Source organism: Salvia splendens, chromosome 12 (genome assembly GCF_004379255.2).
Source record: "Salvia splendens isolate huo1 chromosome 12, SspV2, whole genome shotgun sequence".
Taxonomy (NCBI): Eukaryota; Viridiplantae; Streptophyta; class Magnoliopsida; order Lamiales; family Lamiaceae; genus Salvia; species Salvia splendens.
The window spans coordinates 7184548-7212006 of NC_056043.1; the positions used below are offsets into that span (position 1 = coordinate 7184548).

General features: G+C 37.8%; 1 protein-coding gene and 1 pseudogene across 1 annotated transcript; both read right to left on the reverse strand.

Annotated features, from left to right (window-relative positions):
- Positions 1 to 2923: 2923 nt before the first annotated feature.
- LOC121758206 lies at positions 2924 to 6784 on the reverse strand (annotated as a pseudogene).
- Positions 6785 to 7124: 340 nt separating this feature from the next.
- LOC121758205 (vacuolar protein-sorting-associated protein 33 homolog) lies at positions 7125 to 16416 on the reverse strand. The gene is made up of 22 exons (XM_042153624.1): positions 16285 to 16416; positions 16155 to 16194; positions 15965 to 16045; positions 15467 to 15661; positions 15273 to 15383; positions 15111 to 15176; positions 14255 to 14362; positions 14113 to 14163; positions 13366 to 13422; positions 12866 to 12960; positions 12353 to 12404; positions 12179 to 12235; positions 11223 to 11285; positions 11032 to 11138; positions 9522 to 9644; positions 9353 to 9434; positions 9191 to 9261; positions 8464 to 8544; positions 7968 to 8025; positions 7819 to 7880; positions 7594 to 7687; positions 7125 to 7514 (listed from the first exon to the last, which is right to left on the reverse strand). The coding sequence occupies exons 1-22, from the start codon at positions 16335 to 16337 to the stop codon at positions 7422 to 7424; spliced, it is 1800 nt and encodes a 599-aa protein (XP_042009558.1). The 5' UTR covers positions 16338 to 16416; the 3' UTR covers positions 7125 to 7421.
- Between the last annotated feature and the right edge of the window lie 11043 nt (positions 16417 to 27459).

Below are 27459 nucleotides of genomic sequence, written 5' to 3' on the forward strand. Positions count from 1 at the left end.
ATTTCACAATTTTTGAAATTTGAAATTTGAAATATAAAATTTAATATAATAATTTTTCACAATTGTGCCATGATGATTAAACTGTTGTAGAATATTATATGACGATAAAACCATGCAATTTCGGATAAATTGACATTGTTTTAATTAACACTCAAAACAACTTCGTTTTTTTATAAAAATATAATGAAACCGGCGTCATTTTTCTGCAATCGTCTCGTCATATTTTGTATACGGATAAGACAATAGACAAAAATAAAATTTCTTTGAATTATATTTCATTTTCAAACTTTATGAAATTGACTAGAATTTGATCGAATTTCTTAATAAAAATTATTGGTAGTATTATATATCCCCAAATATAATTAGATAAAACGCATAAAATAGATACTCGAATTAAGTACATATAATTAAATAAAGTAAAATGTGGAGAGGGTTATTGAGTCTCTATATATAATATAGTAGAAACTATTACCTCAAGCCTCCATTATCCATATCTAGCACATCCAAATTAAACAGCACTACATGATCTTATATATCCTGCAAATTTTCTCCCTTGATCTTCCCATTTAGAATTAATTTTAGCTCATCATATACAAATTAAATAGAAATGGTAAGACCTCCGATGAAGGATGAAAGAAATGATGGGTTAAAGAAAGGACCATGGACACCAGAAGAAGATGAGAAGCTTAAAGATTACATTGATAAACATGGGCATGGCAGTTGGCAGTCGCTCCCGAGGCTTAACATGTTCGGGAAGAGCTGCAGACTCCGGTGGAGCAACTATCTCCGGCCCGACATCAACCGTGGAAACTTCTCTCCCCAAGAAATTCAGACCATCATCGACCTCCATTCCACCCTCGGAAATAAATATGTTCACCTAATTTAATTTTATCACACTTCAAACCGTCTAATACAACTATACAAGACTCATTCTTATCTTCTCATTGTGGATGGTGGCGTGCAATTGAGTTCTACTTAATTACACGAGCCTTGACTATCACTTATTACTCTTGATTAGACTCATAATACATACTACTATAATTATATATTTGAAGAATTGGATATATTAAAAAAATTATTCAATCTATCAAGAAAAAATGGTGATTAACTTATACTTCGTCCAACTAGAATAGTGTCTTTCATCTTTTATATAAATTAAAATATAAAAGTTATATGCAATTGCTTTATTTTTGTTTTCGCCTAATGTGAGGATCAGACTCAGAAGTTGCTCGGTTGGGCCTAGGTTTGATCCGACACGATTTGGTGGGTCGGATCCAAAGCCTACCCGATTCGCACGAATGGTGGTCGTACATTGATAGGAGAATTTGTTCATATAATTATATTAAAGAATTAAAATAATTCAAATTAATAAATTGAGATAGATTTTTAATTAACATCCCCACAGAAATTGAAGATTAATTTCGCAGGACAAATGAAAATTTTATTTTTATTTTATCTATATCATATACGTACAACCAGAATATAATTCACGTCAATTTTTTTATTTGATTGGTTAACTGTAAAATTGTAGGTGGGGCTATGATTGCAAGTCGACTTCCAAGAAGGACCGACAACGAGATCAAGAATTACTAGAACACTCATCTTAGGAAACGGCATTGATCCGCAAACACGTCAACTATTAACTGATTTAAACTTCCCTCCAAATTTCAACAATTTCCCGTTGAGTTCCCTCGAAAACTTGGCCAACATTAGACTACTCGGAAATATAATCCAACTTCTCAACTCGAATCCGTTGCCATCTTTCGCACCTAACCGAATCGATGCAACTTTGGATGGGATTCTGAACCCTACCTTGCAGCTCCCAACTTCGATTGCCAACGTTACGTTTTCTAGTGATTATAAACCGGTTTGTAACACGTTCCAACCACCGGAAGTTCAGCAACATGTGATTAACGCGGAATACTGTCTTCCCGGATTGACTCCGGCCACCTCAGAAATTTCCTCCGGCAACGTAGGCCACAGCAGCATTTGTGACTATTCACCGCTGAATCAAAATGACGAAGAGTTGTTTGTGGATGATGAAAACAACCGCTCTTTTTGGAAGGATATTTTATCTGAATCTTTTCCTTCTTTGTCTATGTAATTATATGTTCAAACTAGCCATCTGTTGATATGCTTCATTTGTGTAGTTTCTTTTTCTTCTTTTTTTTTTTGGTTTGTAATATTCACATAAATGAAATGTGAGTGTGAGAACATGGATTTAATCATAACTCTTTTATGGCTTGCAACTTACTTATTTGGCTACAAGATGAGTGACAATATTATGTCATAGTACTACGTATACTATATATTACTCCTGGCTTTAGACCATAAGAGATAGTTCTCTTTTTTTCCAAAACACACCACACCTAGGTTTCCTTGATAAAACTCAAACATATGGATTAAAGGTTAGTTATTAAATTTTACATTTTGCCATGTGGGAGGAGCCTAGGAGATATCAAGCATTCAAGGCAAGGGATTCAGAAAGATCGAAGATCATTATGTTTTTATCGGTTTCATCTAGTTTTGATTTTTTATTAAATATATGAATTAGTGTAGATATGTTTTTGTTTTGGGGTTTTGTGCTGAATTCTTTGTTTTGATTCAGTCTGTGTTGTGGACTTCAGTTATCGGATTTCTTGCTTTGGTTCTGGTTCTTGTTTCGTCGGCGTGAATGAAAAAGAACAAATAATTTGACCCTGTAAATAATACTATGAATCCATTTTAGTCAACTTGGGTATTCTTGCATGTTGTTATGAACGTAGGTGTTTTGAACATGTAGCTTATCAATTGTGGGTGATATAAATGTTCATCCATGAAGAAAATTAGGATCACAATACATAAACCGTTACTGAATTTAGCATGGTTACTATTATCAGCATTAAGATGTTCCTTTGAGGAAACCTTGGAATTGGAATTGGAATTGAATGAATAATTAAATACCTTGAATAAATACTAAAACAAGTAGTAATTCCTTTGATATTTCTACTGTTCAATCGGCAGTAAAGCCGGAGTAATACACAACTGGGGCATGTCACCAGACACATATGCCTAATATATTTTTTTTACTTTCAGTTAAAGAAGAATAGAAAAAATAAAAAAGGGCATGTCATGGCTTGTCTTCGAATAAGAACACATCCAGATTTTTCTACCTGGACGTCCTCGCTTTCTTCCTTTGTCCACCACTCTGGGGGCTTGGATTACCTAGCTTCCGCTTCGTTCCAGCTACTTTTGAAGCACTTGCAGCCCGTAGGGCCTTTTCCTTCCTTGCAGCCACTGCTGGCCGTTTCTTCGTACCAGAACTCTTCTCTCTGGCAGGTTGGGGCTTTGATTTGGCAGAAAGGATATTTACCTTCGTAAGGACTTTCTTCTGTCCACCGGATTTGCTTGCATGCAAGCCCTGGTAAGAGACGTTGGCCTTTGCTAGCTCCTTATAACCACCATCATTTTTTCTGGACTTCGTAGCACTATTGCTCTGTGGTTCTGAAGTGTTCACCCTCTTAGAAGAAGAGTCGGCCGGTTTAGCATGACTGAGCCTAAGTTCACGGTTCCGAATCCACAAGTTACGTTTCTTGAGGGCCATATTAGCAGCATCCTTCATGTAACCAAGTTAATGATTAGGCGCAAAACATATAAAATAGTTGAGAACCAACACATCAAGAGAGTGAGATAGAACATGATTTTTAGAATGGAAAGGCAAAAGATGATTCTGTAACCACTAAGCAGACGAAGTTGGAAAGACTATCATTTCTTTTGTGATATATACTCTGATTTAGACTAACACAGATATCATAGTTCATCAAGTGTAATCATATTGCATGAGAGAGGTTGGAACCCTTATTACGACTAAAAGCTATCCAGAGCAAATAACTGGATAAAGATACACAGTACAAGAGATCCATTATTACGACTTTACTGATATACGTATCTTGTTATTCTTAATAAGCATAATTTCAAGATTCGCCCCTAATCACTCTACCTAGATAACATAAAAATATCGAAGACACAGAAAAAACATATGGCAACAAGGACAAAGAGCAGCAATCAGTGAGATAATAGGAAAACAGAGGTAGGAAAATGGCCCAAAACATGCACCGAAGCAGTTTCATAATTGATTGCAGATGTAGAATCGCATATCTATCCATTTTCACACAAATACCGCTGTACAATTTCTGTAGTTTTATCTTTTCAGAGAGACGACTGAGAATAGCAGATACTGGCTGTAAATTATTCTTAATGACTTCCTTTTAAGTGACGTTTAACAAAAAATATTATTTCACAGTAAATTAAAAGGAATATTCATGGTTTTGCATCTAAGACACTGTCTCAAGACAGTCTGTTGTACCAATAAATGACAGACAAGTTAAATTCTACTAATAAAAGCAAAACCCAATATACATTGAGAAATACTAACTGGTGCAAAACATATAAGAAATCTGCAATACACTATTCATGTTTTGCCTTATAACTTTACCCCTATCCAGCAGTTGATCGAAAATACAAACTACGAGGATGCAGTAAAATTGATATGGTGTTTACTTCAATCAAAGATATGCATTATCAGTAAGATTAAGTTATGAAATACAAAATGCATCAATAGTTAGTATAATGTTCTTACCGCAGTTTTAAACAACACATATGCAATTCCTTTCCCCAAGCTTGACCCAGGATCCCTGATAACCCGTACAGCTTCAACGCTTGTTTCAAGATTTTTTATATTAGAGAATAACTGATAGATCTCTTCATCCTGGAAAAAGAAGAAATGCATAACAATATTCAACAATGAAAAAAACAAAAGAAGCAGTTATTTTGAAGATGAAATATCTTGCCTTGACGTCAAAAGGAAGATTTCCCAAGAAAACAGTCCTTTTGTTTTCGTATAATAGAGGATTATCTCCCTTCAATTTCTTGCGTGGCGGGCATGCCCTGTCAATACGTATATGATTTCCACCAACCTGAACACAAGCAAATTAACAACCGATGCCCACCATGTAGTATAAATTAAGTGTGTTTGCAGAAAGAATGTGAAGATGGAACATACCACGGCCATATTATGGGCCAATGATGCTTGAGCAGACTCCTCTGTTTTAAAAACAACATAAGCATTGACACTGCAAAAAAAATAGACATTTTATGCTTGTTACTTGGATTCGGCACCAAATACCACTTCTCCCCTCATAAACATGAGCAGGTAATTTCTTGTGGAATAAGAGAAGTAAACTAACATTTTGAAAGAATTTCTACTACTCCATTTTAACAGATAGGATTAAAGCATATACACATGCCATGACCATAAATCTCAGCTGCATTGATGGGCATAATGGTACACTGATTTAAACAGGTGATCTCAAACAGAGACCAGAGTCCAGTACCATGTTTCCACAGTGTCAACTAAGATAGCAAATGTATGTGAGGCGGATTTGGTAGACATGACAAGACCGAATCGAGAGCTAATACTGTCAGAATCCACACATAAAATATGTGAGCTCACTTTCAATGTTTCCTTTTTCTTTCTTTGTCTTTTAAAGTCTTATTTCATACTACGAACATAAATATCTTCATTAACACATGCAATACAACTACAACCATTCAAATACAAAAAATGAACAGACAAATATAAGTATATGTTCAACTTAGAAGCGAACCTGTTTCCATTCTCATTGATTTTCTTCAGGATTACAGCACCCTTCCTCGGCATTTTTCCCTACAAACGAAGACCACCATCACTTTTACACATAAAACAATCCCGAAAACAAACCATAGCAAAGCCAAGGCAGCAGACTAACATCGACAATGGGAACTGATCGAATCCTTACAGACTCGACTTCACCAAACTTGCTAAACTCCTTGGCTATTTCCTTCTTCTTCAACTTCAGCGGCAAGTTTCCAACAAATATAGTCCTTAACAGCTTACTTTCATCATCAAAACCTTCCTTTGACACCATCATATCCTCTGGATTTTCCATTTTCTTCCTCTTCTCTCCCACCACATTATTCAAACCCTTACTTTCATCAATCTCATCATTTACACCGTATCGCTTCGCCTCATACTCCGCCTCGACCTCATCTCTCTTCCTCTTTCTTTTCTTCTTTTCATTTTTATCACCATTTCCCTCATGATCCTTCTCCACAATTTCTCCTGATTCAGAGACCAAATTGCTGTTCTCATTATTTTCACCCTCTTTCAGCTTACTTTCATCATCAAAACCTTAACAGCTTACTTTCATCATCTTCAAATTCTTTCTCTTCTCCTCAACCTCTTCACCATCAATACCTGAAATTTCTCCCTCAGCTTTTTCTTTCTTTCTTTTCTTTGGCTTCTTCGCCTCAGAAAAATCGGAATCCTCCAAATTCGCCTCGTACTCAGCGTCTATAGGTTCTTTTCCTGCAAGCCCTAATCTCGAGTCTTCAATTGGCGGCTGTGTTTTCATAAATTTCCGGTGGAAGGGATTGTTGTCGGAGAAGAGAGAATTTGCAGCTGGGTCTGGCCCGGGAACATCGCCGAACAAGGTCTTGAAAACGGCGGAGGAACTAGAAGCATCGTTGGACTCGCAAACATCGTTGGATTCCTCATTTTTTAGAGGATTTTTGGATTTCTTCGCCATGGCAAGAAGAATTTGTGAATGGTAGTTGTAGAAGAATGGAAATTTAGGAATGGCAAAGAAATACGTAACCCTAGCTAGGTTTTCATGGCTCACCGAGGAGGAGTCGTCGTAAGCCAGGCTCGAAGCCAAGTCTAACTCTGTTTCTGTAGTTTGTAAGTTTATGTGGGTAAATTTAATTACTACAAATCTCTACTATTGGGTTCTCACTTGTAATAAGTATATTAAATAATTCAATCAACCAAAATAAACAGAAAAAAAAAGTTAATTATAGTAAGATAGTGTACTAGTTTGAATAATTTATCATTTCTATATTGGTCCAATATATTTGATTGAGCTTTTGTTAAATGTTAATGAGCCCAACGTTAGTCTGGCCCATAATCCTTTATAATCTATAAATATGAGGAAGAAGAGAGTAAAAAACATTTCAAATGAATGCATTTCCCACAAATTTGAGTAAATGGAGTAATTCAAATTCAGTATAAGGTTACATCAAATTTCAAGTCGGTGAAAAATACCAAATTCCGTCCAAAATATTTGAGATTTTAGACATCAATATCCCATAATTTACAATTACAAGATCTATTATTATTTTAAAACGATATCAATGCAAGTATCATAGTAAATAATTGATTATTGATAATCATAGTACCAAAACCTTGATATCTAAAACGCCAAAGCAGAATGGCAAAGAAGCATATATGCAGAACTCGATAGATAATCACACACATCATAATATGTAACCTCAGCTTGTATAAACAAACAAAGCCGTCTTGAGATGGAAGACACTCCTCCGGTGTGTCTGTTTCGAACGTCGCACTACTTATCCCAGTCACTTATGAAGGTCTCTATCAAGGTGCGTCCATTGACAACTTTGGTTATTCCTATAATCAAGTCATACGCCATTCCTTCCTGCAGGAAATGAATCAAATCAAAGTGTAAACTTTGAAATATGATGAAGCTCTACATATTTATTTTGCAGGAGGCATACCTGGGAACCGAGGAAACGGAGCGCAGATATCTCAGCGAATGTTACTCCACCAACGAAAACTACGAGGACTAGATCACGTCTTCCATTTGCAAGTCTGGAGGAGGTAAAAAATGTTGTTAGTTATAAAGAAGCACATCGAGCATTTGCATTCTGCCATTTGACTATCCAACGACTTGGTTATTATGCCAAAAAATAATGTTGTTAGTTATAGAGGTTGAGGAATACTTCTCCGAACTGTTCAGCGTTCCAGGTAGTGTATCATATGATGGGATGCTAGAAAATCCACCCTGGACAAGTAAAGAGGAATCACTTTAAGCTATTTTTGATATAGCAAAACCGAGAGATGACAAAGAGGATACGAGAAGATGACTCACTCTCTTGGTTTCCAACTGTGGACCAGGCAGCAGTTTCAGTATTTCTTCTAAGGAGCGCCTACAAGATAATTTTGCAAGGAGAATATTAAAGAACAAAAACTGGGCAGGAAATAAATTAGTGCCGAGTACAACATAACTCCATAGTGAATAGATATTGTTAGAATCTTGTCATCTTCACTCAAAAATAGAAAGTATTCAAAAAAACCATTTGATATGAACTAGGTGGCAGTAAATTCGAGCAACTTATCATAACAAGAACCAGAAACCTCAGGAAACTAGACATAGACAAATGAATCCTGAAGAAAACAACAGTGTAAATATAAGAAATCATATTCATTGAGTACTACTCCCCTATGAACATAGTAAGCACATACTTATTATACTCCTTATCATATTTCAACTGAGGGGGAGAAAAGCCACCAATTAGAGAAACATTGCCTGCATAATAACATGCCAATGTTTTTCTAAAATAGGAGAACTTGGGATATAAGCTCACCATCCAGAACGTATCGCGTGCTGTACAAGTCGAATGCTGAGAGGTGCGTATCCAGAGAAGACATATGAAATATCATTCGGACTGATAAAAACAAGTTAACTGTCAGAAGAACGAGTCAGGAAATAAAGTCACTAAACTGCACTTATGTTCAATATTGCTCTTGGCTAAGCATTTAGAATTATCAGCATCCATACTTGAAAATTTTTAAAAAAGGATCCTTGACACAGTTAAAAATAAGAAATGGAAGACATATAAACATGCAATGGAGCAAGGTACCATGCCATCTAGGAACTACTACATAGCAAGTGTCCTAGAGATACATGGAAACGAAGAAAATAAAAACAACGGAATCATAAGATGGTTTTAAAAATAGAAAATTGAAGACTTATATGACATAGTCAAAGATACTACTGCACATGCCACAGAGCAATGTATACCATGCTTGCTAGAAACTACGTACGCAAATGCCCCAAAATAGCAAGATGTTTTCTTATCTTCACCACAAAAATAAGAAACTAAAGGGTGACAGTAAATTGATAGTCAGATATTTTAAAAAAACAAGCAGTATTTAAGCCTCACTTAAATTACTATACCATCAATTAGCAAGAGTCCATAATAGGAGGCATCAAACATAGTTTGCGGATTACAAGCTGTTACTCAGCACCAAACATCTAACATCACATTCTTATATGGAAGCAAGAAGTTTCACATATAGAAGGAAAAGTACTTAGTGGTATCTGTGTCCTCAACTAGAAGTTGCAAAGCACGTTTGATGGTCAGCCAGTTGCCTCTTGAGTCCTGGAAGACACAACAGAATAAACTATTTTAAGATTCTACTGAGGGATTAGTCTAGGTCATATGTGTGTGGATAGGAAATCCGAATTTAAACCTGTTTCCTAAGTAACCCTGCTTTCTCCAAGCTATCCAGTGTATTTATATGTTCAGGACCATAGCTTATAAGCAGCTCTCTCCTGATCCAAAAGTTTAAGATTTTAGAGCAATTTCTACTTTCTTTACAAGTTTAAAATAAAATGAAAAACTCTATATGTACCACTTGCCTCAGATAGTCAAAATGCTTTTTTGGCAACCCTGAGTTGGTTATTGAAAATAAGATTAGAAGGCGTAGGACTTTCTCAAGAGGCTCCTGCTTACAAAGCAATTCTTCAATGTAATCAAAGCATCTGCAGTGAGATCATTATTTTGGTTTAATCAGATATTGGTAGCACATTGATATTGGTAGCACATTGACCACAGGTAACAAGAAATGGAAGTAGGCATGTATAGTAGAAATCTGCAATTTGAAAGATAAATGAAAGTAGGCGTGTATAGTAGAGATTCTGCAATTAGGAGGAACTAGACATATGAACTTCAGGCCGAGATCCACTATGGGGACAGCAGGCGTGTAAGATCAGTTGAATATAGGGTCTTTGAAATTGCACATGATGTGGAGAAGAACTAGCAGAGATGCCTTTGAAAGTAGGCGTCTTTGTAGAAATTCTGCAATTAGGAGGAACTAGACATATGACCTTTAGGCCGAGACCTACTATGAGGACAGCACGCGTGTAAGATCAGTTGGAATATAGGGTCTTTGAAATTGCACATGATGTGGAGAAGAACTGGCGGAGATGCCTTTGAATTATTGGGCAGAAAGCTAAGGGTCACCAAAGTCTCATTCTAAAATCATCCACAAGAAGCAAATGATCGTAATAGATCATAGAAGTATATTAGTAATACTCCCTCCGTCCCATAAAAATATGTGCACTTTCCATTTTCGTTCGTCCCACAAAAATATGTGCATTCCATTTTTGGAAAGTTATATCAATTTAATAATGTAGGTTCCACTATTCACTAACACTACTTTAACTACCATTCTCCTCCTCTCTCTCTTACTTTACCATATCATTCTCTTCATCTCTCTTACTTTTCCAATTTTGTCTTAATTCCCGTGCCATATCTATTGCCCATATTTTTATGGGACGGAGGGAGTATAAAACAATACTAATCACATGAAACGTTTCTTGCATTTATATTGTTGATTTCTAGTTTTTGAAAAAAATTACATGATTTACAAATTTAAATGGCTTAAGAGGTCTGCTGGCTTAGAGCATAATATTACCCTGATCTAGTCACTTGAAATAAAAGAAAAGACTCTACATCAGGAACTAACTAATGTATATGTATAATATAGGGGTGGGATCCAGTGAGACTTGGATTTAAAAAACTTAATGAGAGAGGGCCACTAATTGCACTCAATGAAAGCAAATGCCCAACATCTAATAGTTGCTCATGGGCCTAGCTGACTGGATTAGTGTTTTGTGCCAGTAAGCAATCGGAAACTGGGAATGAGCTTCAAAAGTGCCAAATTATACCAGTGGGAAGTAGCTGATTCAAAATGGCAAGTATGTACAAATGTGATAAACTGACATTTGTCATGGTCTATTTTTCACTTGATCTGCCCAAGATCATTGAACTCTGTTGGTACACTATTTGATACTCCAGATTATATCTATGAAATGTACTTAGTAAAGCAACAAAAGCGCCCACAACATGTTAAAGGTAATAGCATACATGTCATAGCTCTGAGCCTCCACGAGTGTCTGTTCCATATCAAGTCTCTCGGCAAATACCGATTTTGATGTAAATGTTGTCAAATGCTGAGCAAGATTTATGTGCCTCTGAATCGACAAAGAATTTTTTTTTAGTTCAAATGCATCCAACGACTTTTCAACATAATCTTGGATTGTCAGAAAGAAACTCACAGTCATTTCCGGCAATGAGTTAAGCTTCTTCACAAAGTCCTTCAACTCAGACACAGTCTGTGTCTGCATTCAGTGAGCAGAAATTAGTAAAAACTCGTGCAATGTACTCAGTCCTTTGTTAAAATGGAAGGCAACATCTACAAATTTGATAAAAGTTGTGATAAATTTCTACATTACCATATACACTGTCAGTAATATACATATTGTCATGGTATGTCCACACCCATCTCTCAATATTTCTCTTTCTTATAAAACAACTTTTTATTGAAAATAGAAAGAAAATGGAGATTACATAGCAATGAGGAATCCCTAACGCAAAAACAATTGAACTACAAATTCAACTCCAATCTCTAATGATGTCTGACGCAGAAAAGACCTAAAAATCATTGTAATTCGAGGGCCACTTGGCTATTCGAGTTACATATCCCATTTCTCATAATTGTATTTATTCCTGAAAGATTTATGATTTCACAATCATCTATATCTCCATTTCTCATGTCATGCATTCTCTGTCATTTTCTTATGTGAGTTCACATACATAAATATCCAATTTTACATAACTGCACTTTGAAACTACCAAAAGAGAAGGAAATGCCATTGAATCTCGGTAAGAGAGTTTATTAAACATAAAACTTGAAAGTTAGCAAAAAAGATTCAATCTAATACACATGAGAAACAGTGACCTGCAAATATTTTCACACTTTTAAAGATTTTTAATTCTGAATAGGATAAGCATAAGCTACTTCAAGAAAAAACAGTTAAGGGAAAATTGGCTTGATGTTAGAGGTAATGTCAATCTTAGCTTGATGTGATATTATTTAAAATCTAGGACAAAGATTAACCATTTCTTGTGCTTGAATAGTTATCAATAAGAATTCTAGGACAAAAGCTAACAATTGCTTCACGTGAACAAATTAGACAAAAGCCAGGTCAACAGGGGTTTTTTGGCAACTTACAGTAGTCGAAATCTCTGTATAGTCCTGCTTCATGGATGTTGCCTTTTGACGAAGAACCTGAAACATGTTAAACATTGCAAGTTAAGCAGCAGAGCTCCACAAGTAATAGGAAAGAATGCTGTCAGAGCAATAATTGGAAAACACAAGCCCCTATGCTATAAAAAATGGCTTAACCTGGACAACAACTTCAAAATTCAGATCCCGTGTCTCTCTGAATAATTTGTCACTGCAACAAAGGTAACATGATGGTTTACAGGTTTATTGAAAATAATACTATTACTATCACATATCACTAAAGATCATGATGGATACAGATTTTAAATGAATAGAGTGAAGTTATGCACAAATATGGAGCAGGTAAAGAGAAGATCAAACCTAGGCCTAATATATCAGTCAATGGAAAATGTAAAGAGTTACAGTGTTACAGAGTATGGGTGGGAAAGGAATAGAAGTTGACTAGAAGAAGGAAAGCAGGATAAGAAATCCGTACTGTAGAAATTATAGAAATAAGTTCAGCTAAACTATTGACATCGTGACTTAGAGAAAATAACATCAAAACAATCAAAAGCATACGGATAGGGTCTACACCCAAAAATCTCCCTTCAAATTGAATTGAGATTCTTCATTTCCAAATAAATTATGTTATAACAAGAACATGAGCATCATCAACAACAAAATGTTGGTTACCTAGAATTCAGGGGAACCTTCACCTTCTTCCCTTCTTGCTGATTTCCCATAATGGATGCATCTAGCTCCACAGCTCCATTTTTTACACCAAGAAACTGCAGCAAACCTATTAGAGATGGTTTATAAAAAAAATACAAGAAAGGAAATAGAAAAAATGACTATGCTATGCTATTGATAAGCAAACGCATAGAGCATGAAAGCTTTCTACATTTAGGTTAACAAGTTAACTCAAAGACATCATATGTCATAAACTTTCTAAATTTTAAGGACAAATAGTTTTCAAAAAGATTTTTCATAGACTTGCAATTTTCAAAATGAAAGCTACAGATTACATGGTCTTACAAAATTCAAAATGAAAGTTATAGACATCAACATCCTCACTTTATGTATGGTATTACTAAACAAGTTGTGGTCATTAATATAAGACTGGGGCTAGTGTATTATTCTTGATCTAAAAAATTGAATATCGTCGCTAATTTCCTTCACACTTGCCATATTACCTCATCTATCAATCCCTCATATGTTAATTGAGTAAGCATAGGAGTTATCATGTCCACCTGCAAGAAGAAAATAACATATTCAAAATCTCAAAACCCATATATGTGTGAACTGAGAAAACACGATCAATTATCATTGTATAAATTCATCTAAACTGATATTAATTGATAAAAACACGAGGGGACAGTTTAGAAAAGTCAATAACAAGTTGCTTCAAGATATAAGATGCAAGCCTACTTCCACTGAATAAATGAAAAGATATTGTTTATCACTCGCAAGCCTACTTATGCTAAGTACGGAAAGCTATATGGCAAACTATCCAGAATGGATGCATGCGAAAAATGTGAAGAGTGAAGAGGAAAGAAAGAGAGCTGTAAGTTGTTCTCTCCTTGTATAATACAAAAACATAGGTACTGAAACTCTCCATGCCTGATGAAGTAAAGGTAATAATAAGTTACCCAAAGATTTTTTTGCAAAAAAAAACTTTGCATTGAACTGTTACTATTCGGAGCAAGATTAGTAACTTCACTTGCAACTCACCTTTTAACAAGTAATATATGTTTCTTAGTGTACAAACTAATAGACAGTTAGCAGGAAGTCTAAGAATGTTCTGGACATCATTGAATCAGTTGAATAAGAAAATTTCTCCGAATTGCAAAATTGCAAGACTCTAACTTTCGTTCATAAACTGGGAGGAGGAGGAGGGTACACCAGTACAAGGATAAACAAACAGAGGAAAGAAGGTGTACCTCTCTATCCAGAAGTACAACAGTATTAATTTCTGGAAGTGGAATGCCCATCTGTGGTTTTTTAGAAGAAAAGTCAGTAGTAGTTTACTGTTGTATGATCAACCAACTTTGTTGAAGAGGCATACAAACAGAGGGAAAGTACATTTGAAGTATAAACAGGTTCTTCAGTTTGCATACGAGTCAAGATATCAGCAACACGTGCAGCTCCTTTCCCTTTGGCCCTAACATTTGGAATCACTCCACAAGAAAACTGCATTTTCATTTAAGTATAATCACAAAACAAATAGGAGAGCAAAAGAGAATGAAAAGAACACCTAACCAAAGTTAAAAATATACATTTATGGTGATAGTAGAAACACAAACAGTCTCACAAACTATAATCCAAAAAAGACTGAAGCTCAAAGTAATACTCCCTCCGTCCCACTCAAGATGTCCACATTCTTGAGTGGCACAGGATATTAGGAATTGTTAGGTAGAGTAAGTAGTGAGAAATAAGGTAGTTGAGTATTTTAATGAGGAGAGAGGTGAGAGGGATTTACTTCCAAATATATAAAGTGGACATCTTGAGTGGGACAACTAAAAAGGAAAGGTGGACATCTTGAATGGGACGGAGGGAGTACTTTTCAATGAATAGTAATATTAGGGAATATGAAAGTAATACCACTACAACTTTTATGTTTGAAAGTATTACCAATAACGAAATTCTTATATTTTACACTGGAAAAAATTATACTCTTACCTTCACAAAAATATTATTTGGTGTTCAAAGTATTACTTTATGGATCATTTTTGTGTTCAAAACTATTGCTTTTGTGCACAATATTACTTAGATTTCTCATATTAAATATTTTGTTCTGTGAGACCATCCCATGATACAAGCTCTTGTGACCAAACAGTAAGGATGATAATAACTAAAGTTGAAGAGGCTTAGTAATGCCCATAAGTTTTGAAGGCTCTACAACACCGACAAACCATTTAGAACATTAAATCAACAATACCTCAAGATTGTGAATGGCTTTGGCAATATTCCAAAAAGCAGTTTCATCTCCTTCTACCAAACTCTCCTGTTATGCATATACTCGTAATATAAGACATGGATTCAATAGTTGAACGAAATGACTACTATTGCGAATTATAAATTTTTGGACATAATCCCATACTTTTTCAGTAAGGTCAAGTTCAAATGATATAACATCCTCGTCAAGCGGGAGCATGTATAAGGAAAACTCCCCAATGTTCAATAGTTCGCGTACTTTTTCCTCTGCAAGTACCTATCGACAATCAAATATAGATAAGGGCCAGTGCCATAAGAAAATAATACTTAAAACTTAGTGCTTTAATAAATGGTGCTTACATTTTCACAAGAAACCAGTCTGCGTGGAACAAAGTAAAGATAATATTCTCTGTGGAGCCCTTTGGAGGTATCGTTGTGAATGGTGGAGCAGATGAATCTCATCAAATCGGGTTGGGCTCGAACAAGGAAGACCACTTTGGTTCTTTCCGTTTGAATTGGCTCAGCTGTTAGATGCCGCAATTCAGCACCATTTTCCTGATTATAATAATAGTTACCGTTGCATCAATTTTCTAATAATTGATTGGGACAATGTTCTAATTAGCAACCACACAATTGCTATCAACTCTCAAGGTTTCATCAAGTGCTTTCATTCACCATATTCTAACCATATGAAAACAAATTCAGAAAGCCAAAGCTGCAGAGCAATTCCATTTGATCCTCTGGATGAGTAAAGTGAATTCAAGTCATAACCTTCGACAGCTTACAGTCTTGGAGATGCAAAAAAAGAGCCAAATTCTTAAAATCAAAGAAAATAACAATCAAACAAACGCGAAATACCTTTAGTTCTGAGCTCTGGACAAGCAGTGACAGTGCTCCACTAAGCTTCGGATCAATTACCAAACATTTATCTCCCTTTATCTAAACAGGAAGAATAAAATGCAAAATTGATACATATATCATAAACAAATCCGTAAAAGAAAACCGTTGCACAATGATTGAAATATATCTGTAGTGCATAAAAACTCACATCTCTGAGGATATTTAGCAGCTCCGTTTGAGCTCGTGTTCTGAATTCCAAGAACAACCACAACAAATCACTGATCAAAATCGAAAAGATATTTGATTGAAGCATTGAACAGAAAAACCGAATACCATACCGTATCTCAGTGAGATTTATGGGGGCATTCTCTAAATTGGGAATCTGCGACATTGTTAATCGTTTTCGCTCTTTCTCCAATCCCGCCTCCTTACAAAGACTGATTCTCGAGCTTAGTTGATCCAAAACCAGGTTAAACCATTTTTGTAATATAGTATTTAAATATACGTATTACTCAATTTTTATTATGTTCATGATTTTATGAAGATTTATTAATAATGTTTCTAATTTAAAAAATATGTCAAATAGAGTCCAACATCTATATTAGAAAAATATACTCACTTAGAATGAAAAATAAAAAGAGATGGTATTGAGACAACAAATTATTCTAACAAAATGATACACAGAAGTACTAGAATATTAGTACATAAATTAAATTACTTCGGTAGTTGATCTCGATATACAGTAGATCGATTCTAATTTATTAACTTCGTCCGCCATTTATAGTCTCATTTTGACTCGGTACGAATTTTAAAAAATTATTTAACTTTGTGAAAAAAGAAATGGAAAAGTGAGTTAGTGGAAAGTGGACCCCCGCATGTGCTATGATATGCCGAGGTATCCTCAACGCACAGGAAGGAACAGAGAGTAGCGAGAGGTTGGACAAATTTTGGAGTTGCAGCTGTTGTAGATGACTAGAGCTTTGCAATTTTCAAACTTTCGTAGAAAGTAAAGAGAAAGAAATATGAATCCTTATTCTTTCTTTTGCCATTATGATAAAAACAAAAAAAATATATAGGACTCTAAGCGATTCGACTCCTAATATGATCCGGAAAAGAACTGTCAAGAAAACCTGAAAAGGAGCTCGTATTGGTGCTCAACTCGCAAGGAAACATCTCAAAAGGAAATAACACAAAAAGGAATTAAAATATATGCAATAGAACTAACCGACTCAAAAATTAACTAAACAAAATCTCCATATCTTTTGGGAGGGCCACGCGTCCTTTGCGGTCGGCTCGTGGTTGCTGTAGTTGCCGCCTGCTCCAGCCTAGGCGGCGACTCGATCCTCGTCGGAGATGGTGATCCATGACTAGCCTCCTCTGAGTCTGTATTGTGCTACTTGTTTACTTCTATTTTATTGTTTTTATGATTATTTTAGATAAACCAACTCACTTATTTATTGCATATTTTTGCTTATATTAAGAATTGATTCTATATTTTCATATTATTGGCTTGAGCATTTTGTCCCGCATCAAAAAAAATCATAGAAATGGAATTTTGCAATATTTGTGAACAAAATTAAAGTGTGCATTTAACTTTATTTTGATTTCATATGAATTTTTACCGAAAAAGTTTTAAGATATTTTCTTAGGGCTCTGGGATAAAATGACCGGCTCCATCACTGCGTACATCCACAAACCACGATCTGAATGACTAGCACCCTCAACAACTAATCCAATGACTTTCCACAAAGGAATTTTGTATATGAACAAAATATCTCTTGAATGTTAATTCAAGAGATAGTTTTAAGCAAGAAAAAAAAATATTATCATGTAATATGGAGTTAGATAGCAATATGTCAATTTCCACATTCTTGCAACTGTATTACTCGTAGACAAAAATTTACAGACGTAACTTCGTCCTTGGTAGCTTAGGATCTGGTTCAATAGATTGATTTTGAGCTATGCCGATGGTATCCATGTTGAAAAATAAAATGCTGAAAATAAAAGACTAAAGAACTTTTGAAGACTATATTGTGATTGCTTTTTTTTTATTGTTGACACATAGTACATAGGTATTTATAGGACTCTAGATATAATATACATAGAAACTATACTTATTAGAACTCCACATTATAAATGTTATTCTCTTCCCAACAAGTTGGGACTCCACACATTATCTTCCTAACATACCTGGGACACTTCAATTTATCTTTTCAACACTCCCCGTCAAGTTAAGTATCGAGTTTTTTCGACACTTAACTTGCACGATCTTCACTTTGATAAATAGTTTATACTCGTATTCAGGAGTCCTTCAATTTTGATTGATAGTTTATACTCGTATCATGGAGCTTCTTCAATTCATCATTGATAGTTTTTACTCGTATCAAGGAGTTATTTTTTTTTCATTGAAGTTTAGACTCGTTTCAAGTAGCTTCTTCATTTTTCTTCATTGAAAGTTTAGGCTCTTATCAAGAAGCTCTTCATTCATCATTAAAAGTTTAGACTCGTTTCAAGGAGTTCTTCAATTTTTTGTTGACAGTTTTAACTTTTGTCATAGAGCTCTTCAATTTTTAGTTGACAGTTTTAACTCGTGTCAATAAGCCTTCTTAGATAGTTTTTGCTCGTATCCAGGAGCCATTTTAGACAGTTTTAACTCGTATCTAGAAGCCATCTTAGTTAGTTTTAGCTCGTATCTAGGAGCCAGTTTAAACAGTTTTTACTCATGTCCGGGAGCCATCTTAGACAGTTTGAGCTCGTATCTAGGAGCCTCTTAATTTTTTTTTCTGATTGACAGTTTTTATTCATGTCGAGGAGCTTACTCGTCTTTGGACTGAATTTAATTTGCAGTCCAAAGCTTCATTTTGGAAGGCCAATCTTGGCCCATCTGCTCCTTCACAACCTCATCATTCTAGTAACAGACTTCTTCCTTCATGGGAAGGCTTTGCTCCAACTCCATCAGCATTCTCTTTTGTTCCTCCAACTTCATCAGCAACTTCTCCTGATCGAGGAGATGTGATAGGCATGGTGTCACCTTTCTCCTCGACCTTATCCAATTGGGCCGACCTGGCCTCTTCTTCCAATCAATCTCTCATCTTTTCCATGTGAACATAAACTCTATGCTCATTGCTCCAGTTAGCTTTTCCTTCCAACTGGGTTGTGCGTCACGCCTGCATTAGTGATTGCTCTCTGTAGAAATCATGGTATTAAATATGCCCGGTCAATGGATTTTGACCAAATAATAAATGTGACGAGACATTTAATTTTGTGAAATTAAATGACATAGCGTCGATCTACATTTTACGTAGATAAATGTAGTATATTCACTTTCTCAAATCCGATTTCCGGTGAGTGAGAAATAGTGGTTTAAAGTTGGGCATAATTAGCTTTTATTAAAGCTTGGAGTTGGAACTTAGGGAATAATTAACTAGTGTTAATTATCCCACATTGAAGGATTAACACATCTTTTAATGTGTATAAATTAAGTGACTTTATGTTACTTAATAATTATAGTGGACCAAGATGGGTGAAAGAGCCCACACGCGCGCACACGCGCGCGCCGCCGCCGCCCGCCCGTGCCCGTGCTCGCGGTCGCGGGCCCGGGCCCGGGCCCGATCCCGATCCCGATCCCGATCTTGGACTTGGACTTGGACTTGGACTTGGACTTGGATCTTGGCAATTGGTCTTTGGGTGGGCTTGGGGCTTGGCCCAAACTATTCTTTTTGGACCACCGCCGAGTCAGCAATCCAAGTGGCTTGACACGTCGTCAAGCGAGGCACAGTCACGGCTGCCACGTGAGAAATCCACACGCTCCACATGTGAAAGGCACACGCCTGCCACACGCTCGTAACCGACGTCGGTTACGAATCTGCCATGATGAGCCTTCATGGCTCGGTTGACCCTGCATGGTGGCTTGGCCTATAAATAGGCTAGTCATACCACTGCATTAGGACACACAATTCTAAGCATTCTCTGCATCATAAGCTCTCTCCCTCTCTGCATTGTCTTTCTGTCGAAGCTCTGCCCTCTCCTCCATCCAGTTCGCCGGAGCTCTACTGATTGCGGTGCTGCATCAAAAGAGACGTAGTCGTTTTACCTTTGGGGACGAAACGCCAAACCGAAGAGCACTACCGGGGCGTATCTCGTCTTGCGGGAAGAGGCCTCCTCGACTCGGCTAAACATTCACGGTTTATTTGTTTCATTGTAATTCAGTTCAGTTTCGTTTCTTGTATTCCTTCTTTTGGGTTGTATTACGCCCGGCTTTTATCTCTTGTAATCCTTAGAACCAACACTCTCTTCTCTGACCAACTAACACAATCATCCGTCGTTGGTTCTCTGCTCGGTTACTATTTCTATAGCTCTCCCCTGTGACGGATTCCACTTTTGAAGCCGACACAAGCTGTCTCTGGAACGTTTCTCACCACGGCTCCTTTTATGACAATCAATTAGCTTAATTCATTATGCATCCATCTTTTGGCCTCCATCATCGGCGTGTGGGTTCGTCATCTGTAGGTTTCTCGCCCTCTCATCAGATCTTTGGCCTTCTTGGCCAACATAGAGTTAAGAGGAATCGTTCGGTCGGATACTTCCCCTTCCCCTCATCGGACGATTCATCGAATTCTCTTCTTCCATTTTTTTGTGTTTGTAATATTGTGTAAGTTCTCTTCCATGACTGCTCATCTGTAACCTTCTTCTCCATCCGTGGCGGTTCCTCCGTTGACTCATAGGTGTAAACTTCGGCCAGCCCTTAGTCTTCAGCTTGGCCACCATGGCTCTCCAGGCTTGCTTTCTCGGAGCTTCTCCTGTCAGCAACCATCTCCACAACCCCTCTTCCAAGTAACAGCCTCATTTCCAAGTTTTACTCCCAATTCTTTGAGAAATTAAAATCCAAAAATTGGAGTCTAATAAGCCATACGAGTAGCGTCTCTTCTACTCATCTTCTATATTTTTTTCCTCAATTCGTCAAAACAGTGGCCTTGTGAGGTCACCCCTCTGATTTTCCCATCGCCTTTCTCCCATCGATTTCATGGTGACAACACTGTGCTTCGCGTGGTTCGCTTCAGGCGTCTAGCGCCGTCGCTTTTTCACTCAGCGGGCAAACGATTCACTGCCGCTTCTCGCAGCTGCCATCCCCAGGTCGTTCGTTCGTAGAGCAGCAGCCTCATCGTCGCCAACGTCTACTCATCGCTGTCGGGGTTCCGCCGCCGTTGTCATCGCCTTGGCTACCACCGCCACCCGCTGCTTCTGACACAGAGCTGACGCGGGTTTCCGTCGTGCCTTGCTATGCCGTCACTTTGTTGGTGAAGAACCTCCTGTTGGGCATAAATTCAGCCAGCAGTCTGTTCATTTTTTTTTATTTCCTCCGACTACATCGAGTTGTTGCCGCCCAAGTTTTAGGCATTTGCTTGATCATCAGTCGGTGCTTCGCCGGCCATTGTGCGCCCCCGTCTCCGGCTCTTCTCCGTTGACGATGGCCACAACCTTTAATTTCTGGATGGCATGCTCTTGCTCCCTCGACGTCCTCATCGTGCAGATGACTTTTTGGTTTGAACCCAAAATTTTCATAGCCGTTTGGTATACTTGGGCAGATTCTCGGCTGTATATTTGGAAGGGTTTTGTTTTTTTTTACTATGGAGACAGATTGATCCATACGAGGGATCAAACTTGCTCTGATACCATGTTAAAAAGTAAAATGTGGAAAATAAAATATTAAAGAACTTTTAAAGACTATATTGTGATTGATTTTTTTTGTTGTTATTACATAGTACATAGGCATTTATAGGACTCCAGATATAATATACCTAGAAACTATACTTATTAGAACTCCACATTATAAATGTTATTCTCTTCCCAACAAGTTGGGACTCCACGCATTCTTTTCCCAACATACTTGGGAGACCTCAATTTATCTTTCCAACCATCCATTGCAGCATTTTCATGCTGTCTTTCTACCTCCAGTTCATATGACTTTTTCATATGATGATCCATTTCTAGTTCGGTCATGAAATCGCCATAGTATCATAATATGTTATAATTAAACTCAAAAGAATACTAAGTCTAATTTCTCAAAAATTTAGTCTAACAATTTAAAGGAAATAATTTTCTACAGTTAAGCATACACAAAAACCAAATTAATCCGACCAATTAACGTTAATCATCAACAACAAACCTTCATAGAGGTATTCAACCAAATCACATAAATAATCCAAATTCACACAAATTCATCCATCACCCATCATACTCAAATTACCAATCCCAAATGGAGTATCAACTACATGCATCTATGGAAGGATTAATGGTGAAGATGGAAGGATTGTTTTGGATGTTTCAAACACCTCGTTTTATGCAATTTTCAATAATGAAGAAACAATAGTAGTCATCAGTGTTTTTTTCATGATAAATAATGGAAAATATCAATTACATCAAAATATCAAATTTGGTATTGTAAAAATTAAATAAGAAAAAGATGAAATTAAAGGCGAATGAGAGGGTCCAATTACTATTTTTTAGAATGAGAGATTACATTATAATTTGATGGGAAATTATGTTTTCATAATTGGATCGGATCAGTCGGTTCGATCGGTTCAATCGCAAATTGATCCTTATTTCGATCCAATTCATGTATAAAAATAGTAGAGAAATGAATTGATATGAACTAAAAAATTGACCAATTTGATTGTGAATCGTTAGTTTGATTCAACCATTTTTTAAAAATAATTTTCTAAAAAAATAATTTATGCCAAATAAATTTAATCTATTAACCACAGACAATATTTGAACCACCTCAACCACTTCAGCATAAACATTTTGTAACATTATTGTTGGGTTTTAGCCACACAAGGCTTTCACACACTCAAGAAGATCACACACACACTCACTGTTGTATGAGATCACACAATGCAGAAACACACACACTCACACTTTGAGTATTGAAGATGATAATCTTGGAGAGAAACTGGAAAACTCTTTATTGATAAAACTACTACTACATACACGGTTTATGAGCTATTTAAAGCTCTACAACCAAGTAGCAACTGCTACTAACTAACTACAACAAGAATCAAGAAAACAAGAAGAATAACCGCTACATCTCAGCTAACTAACTGCTGCTCCAACGGCTAGTTTCTCTGGGTTGCTTCTTCCTTCTCGGCTCAAGACCGAACTCCCTTCTCGGCTCAAAACCGAACTCCCTTCTCGGCTAACTAACCGAACTCCCTTCTCGGCTAACTAACCGAACTCCCTTCTCGGCTAACTAACCGAACTCCCTTCTCGGCTAGTTCCAGCTCAAAGCCGAGCTTCCTTCTTCTGCCTTCTCGGCTAGTTCCAGCTCAAAGCCGAGCTTCCTTCTTCTGCCTTCTTCTTCCAACTGAAATGAGCACTCCATTATTACAATTCTCCACCTGAGGGCTCATCTCAGTTCTTGCACAAACATTGATCAACTTCTTGCAATGATCAAACTTGTCTCTACCTAGAGACTTTGTTAGCATGTCAGCCGGATTGTGCAAGGTGTTAATCTTAATCACCTTCACTCTCCCCTTCTCAATCTCATCCCTAATAAAGTGCAACTTTATGTCTATGTGCTTGCTCCTTTCATGAAAACCCGGATGTTTAGCCAAGCACATAGCTGAGCTGCTGTCACAATGAATCACCATTGTCTTTTGGTCAAAACCAAAGTCAGAAATCACTCCCTGAATCCAAAAGCTCTCCTGTACAGCTGCAGTGAGAGCTATATACTCTGATTCTGTTGTTGAGAGAGCAACAACACTTTGCAAACCTGATTTCCAGCTGATTACAGTTCCAAACATGGTGAAAAGATAACCTGTTTGGGACTTTCTGTTGTCCAGGTTTGCAGCATAGTCTGCATCACAATAGCCCTGCACAACCTCCTCAGATTCATCTTCCCAGCCATTGAAGACAATTCCCCAGCCACTGGTTGACTTCATGTACCTCAATATCCACTTAAGAGCATTCCAATGCTCCTTTCCCGGGTCAGCCATGTATCTGCTAGTCACTGAGATAGCATGTGCCAGATCTGGTCTGGTACAGATCATAGTATACATAACACTTCCAACCACACTAGCATAAGGAATAGACTCCATCTCCTCAGCCTCTTGCTTAGATTTAGGGGCCTGCTCCTTTGAAAGCTTAAAACTCTGGGACAGAGGAGTTGATGCAGCTTTTGCATTTTCCATTTTGAATCTCTGCAAAACTTTCTCAATATAGTCAGTTTGAAACATCCACAGCTTCTTGCAGCCTCTGTCTCTCTGAATGTGTATGCCTAGGATCTTCCTTGACTCTCCTAGATCCTTCATTTCAAAGCTAGACTTCAGATCCTCCTTGACTTGCTGAATTTCTGTCATAGAAGGTCCTGCAAGTAGCATATCATCCACATAGAGCAATAGATAGGCAATAGGTGTTTTGCCCTTCCTCTTGATGTAGATGCAATCATCAAACTCTGATCTAATGAAGCCAATCTTCTTCATTTGTGCATCAAACTTCTTGTTCCACTGTCTAGGACTTTGCTTAAGACCATAAAGACTCTTTTGTAGCAAGCACACCTTGCTTTCTTCACCACTCTTCACATAGCCCTCTGGCTGATCCATGAAGATAGTCTCCTCTAGGTCTCCATTTAGGAAGGCAGTCTTCACATCAAGCTGCTGCAATTCCCAATCTAGCTGATTCACCACAGCCAACAAAATCCTAATAGAAGTGTGCTTAACAACCGGAGCAAACACCTCATTGAAGTCAACTCCTTCTTGCTGTGTAAATCCCCTTGCCACCAGCCTTGCTTTGAACCTGATTCTGTCTTTATCAGTGGTCTCTACCTTCTTTTTAAACAACCACTTGCAACTGATCAGCTTCCTCTCCTTTCCATCTGTATTTTGGTGGATTTGTCCACCAAAATCCAGGTTTTGTTCTTGAGTAAAGACTCTATTTCTTCATTCATGGCCTCTATCCATCTCTCTCTGTCTTTGCTTCTCATGGCCTCTTTATAGGTGAGAGGATCAGCAATATCAATACTCTCAGCAGCACACAGTGCATAATAGACCATATCTGCAAATTTCTCAGGAGGCTTTGCATTTCTCCTTCCCCTATCTCTTGCAATCTGGTACTCTCTGGTAGGATCTGCTGTGGGCTCATCATTTCTTCTACCTTGAGCTGGAGCACCATCACCCTCTGGATCAGGTTCATTTTCTGAGTCAGTGACTCCACCTGCTCCTAGGACACCTCCCATAGGCTCCACCTTGAAGAAATCACTCTCAACTTCACTGGAGTCACTGGAGTCCAGCTTATCTTTCAAGTAGGGCATCTGATCCTCCAAGAACACCACATCCCTACTCACCACCACCTCCTGCCTACCAGGCTCAATACACCAGAGCCTATACCCCTTAACACCCCTCTGATATCCCAGCAAGATACATTTCAGAGCCCTAGCTTCAAGCTTACTTTGCCTAGCATGAGCATAGGCTGCACACCCAAACACCTTGTATTTTGAGTAGTCACTATGAGCTCCATACCACATGTAATCAGGAGTTTCAGATTTCAGGGCAGTAGATGGGCATTTATTTATGAGATAGGCTGCTGTATACACCGCCTCTCCCCAGAACCTGCTGCTCAAACCAGAGCCAAGAAACAGGCACCTCACCCTCTCTAGGATAGTCCTATTCATCCTCTCCACAACACCATTTTGCTGGGGATTACCAGGAACAGTACGGTGCCTCTTCATACCCTTCTCTTTGCAAAATATATCAAATTCAGCAGACAAGAATTCCAAGCCATTGTCAGTTCTTAAACATTTAACACTCCTTCCTTTCTCTAGCTCCACCTCCTTACACCATATCTTGAACTTAGTGAGTGTTTCAGATTTTTCCTTAAGAATATATACCCACAACTTCCTTGTATAGTCATCAATGATAGCTAGATAATACTTTCCTCCACCAATTGAACACACCGGTGAAGGCCCCCAAAGATCACTATGTATGTAGTCTAAAGGGGCTGTAGAAGAGTGAATACCTGTAGGATAGGGTGCCTTCTTTGCTTTTCCAAGTATACACTGCTCACAGGGGTCCATCTTGTTGAAATCTCCAGAGATCAGGCCCTTCTTGATGAGTTCTTTCAAGCTTCCTTCTGCTGGATGGCCTAGCCTCTTGTGCCATAGCATTAGGGAATCATCTGACACAGCATTGCTTTCTCCATCAACAGCCTTAGCCTTCAAATAATAGAGAATATGCTCTCTGTCAGCCTCCATCATCACTGCATCTCCAGATTTCACAAACAATTTTCCTTGACTCATTAATATAGTGAACCCCCTCTGCTCCAGCATTCCCAATGAGATGAGGTTCCTCTTCACTTCTGGAATATACCTCACCCCAGTCAGGATCTTCACAGAGCCATCTTGTAGGCTTAGCTTCACCTTCCCTATCCCTTTTATCTGACAAGTATGATTATTTCCAAGAACAACCGTACCCGATGCTTCTTGAAGATCATGAAACCAGCTTCTATTGGGGCACATATGGAAGCTGCACCCCGAGTCCATTATCCACCTGTGACTGACCCCACTGTCACTAATATTCATAAGTTGAGCCGGGGGATCAGCACTCTCCACACAATCAGATTGGTTGTGTCCCTCAGAGGCCATCTTTCTCTTCCATGCATGACAATCTTTCTTCAAATGTCCAGGTTTCTTGCACCAATAGCAAGCTCTGGTTTCCTTCTGAGCATCAGAACTTGAGGGTTTAGGGCCCTCAAACTTCTTCTTGAAGTTCTGCTTCTTGAACTTCTTCACATTCAAGGCCTCTGCAGCTTGAACATTGGAGCTTGCAGAGCCTCTGTTGGCTGTCTTCTGGAGTTCTTTGGCCATCAAGGCTGAATAGACTTCTGCATAGGTGATAGGTTTATCTCTTCCATAGATAATTGCATCACTTAACTGGTCATACGAGCTAGGCAAGGCATTCAATGTGAGAATGGCCTTATCCTCATCTGAAATCTTGACATCAACAGATCCCAGGTCATCAATGATCTTGTTGAACTCCTCTAGCTGCTCAATGATGGACCTATCTCCAGAAAAACTATAGGCATACAGCCTCTTCTTGAGATACAGCCGGTTAGCCAAGGATTTGGCCAAGTAAACTTCATCCAACTTGTCCAAGATCTCCACCGCAGTCTTGGCTTCTTGAACATCCCTCAAGACCTTATCTCCAAGGCACAGAATCACTGCAGAATGTGCCTTGAGCTGCATCTCCTCCATCTTTGCCTGAGCTTTATCATCAAGCACTGGAGCCTTTCCTTTCTCCTCTGGTTTTGCAAGAACTGCGGCCAAGCCTTGTTGAATCAAAACCGCCTTCATCTTCATCTTCCACAGGCTATAATCATTCTTGCCTGTGAACTTTTCTGCATCAAGCCTTGTTGCCATCTCTGAAACCGTTTGATCCTCTGCAAATCAGCTTCAATATCCCTTCCCACAGACGGCGCCACTTGTTGGGTTTTAGCCACACAAGGCTTTCACACACTCAAGA